The 863-nt window shown below is 42.6% G+C and overlaps 1 protein-coding gene across 1 annotated transcript in view; it reads left to right on the forward strand.

Moving 5' to 3' along the window:
• LOC122151994 (charged multivesicular body protein 1b-2-like) overlaps window positions 1-863 on the forward strand; it is a 10,303-nt gene that overhangs the window by 447 nt on the left and 8,993 nt on the right. Inside the window, exon 3 of the mRNA XM_042783395.1 lies at window positions 72-183. Within this exon, the coding sequence (XP_042639329.1) occupies window positions 72-183 (112 nt within the window). The remainder of the gene's footprint in view (window positions 1-71; window positions 184-863) is intronic.

Here is an 863-nt window from a genome sequence, read left to right on the forward strand (position 1 = left end):
CATATATATATATTTGATGTTCAGATACAATCTTTTCAGTGTAAGTTTTTCTTATGACCATATCTCTTTTTACAGATTTCTGCCCTGATGGATAAATTTGAACACCAATTTGAAACACTGGATGTTCAAACACAACAAATGGAAGAAACAATGAGTAGCACAACAACTCTAACAACACCACAAGTAAGAATAGATTCTCAGCTTGGAATAACTACTTCAAAATATGATAGCTTTATGAACTTAAACCATTTCTGCAATACTAAACAAAAATGGCTTATCACCAAAATACAGGTAGAAAGTTATTGTGCTGCCCCTGGATTCTTGAGGAGGCATTGTGTTTTGGTTACCTAGTGCTGCTCTGACAGGAATATACCACAAATGGGAAGGCTTTAACAAACAGGAGTTTATTCTCTTAGTATGGAGGCTTTAAGTCTGAGTTCAAAGTGCCAGTTCTAGGAGCTGGGTCGAAGTCCCTTAGACTTGGGCTTCAGCTCTACCTCTTGCTCAAGGCATCTCTCCACACAGGGAGCTGCTGGCTGCTGAGGCTGCCAAACCCAAGGTTGACAAGTGAAAAGGCACAGTCCCGATATTACCAAACCACATGGCAGGCCATTGATTCAAGTCCACTGAAAGTCCCAGGATCGGCAAAGCATGGCAGACTGTTGAACAATGACTCGGCTACATGCAGGGTTCAAGTGTGCCATCAGCTAGACACCATTCCCAAAGCTGTTTCTTATATATGGGAAGCAGACCACATACCCAAAGCAGCTACTCAGCTGCTCTAATAGATTCCACCATGGAGCTGATTACCAGTCTCATCATGAGGAATACTACATCCAGCTGCCCAGCCACTCAACCAGGCC

Source organism: Orycteropus afer, unplaced genomic scaffold (assembly GCF_000298275.1).
Source record: "Orycteropus afer afer isolate SDZICR_OR568_19922 unplaced genomic scaffold, OryAfe1.0 scaffold01030, whole genome shotgun sequence".
NCBI classification, from domain to species: Eukaryota; Metazoa; Chordata; class Mammalia; order Tubulidentata; family Orycteropodidae; genus Orycteropus; species Orycteropus afer.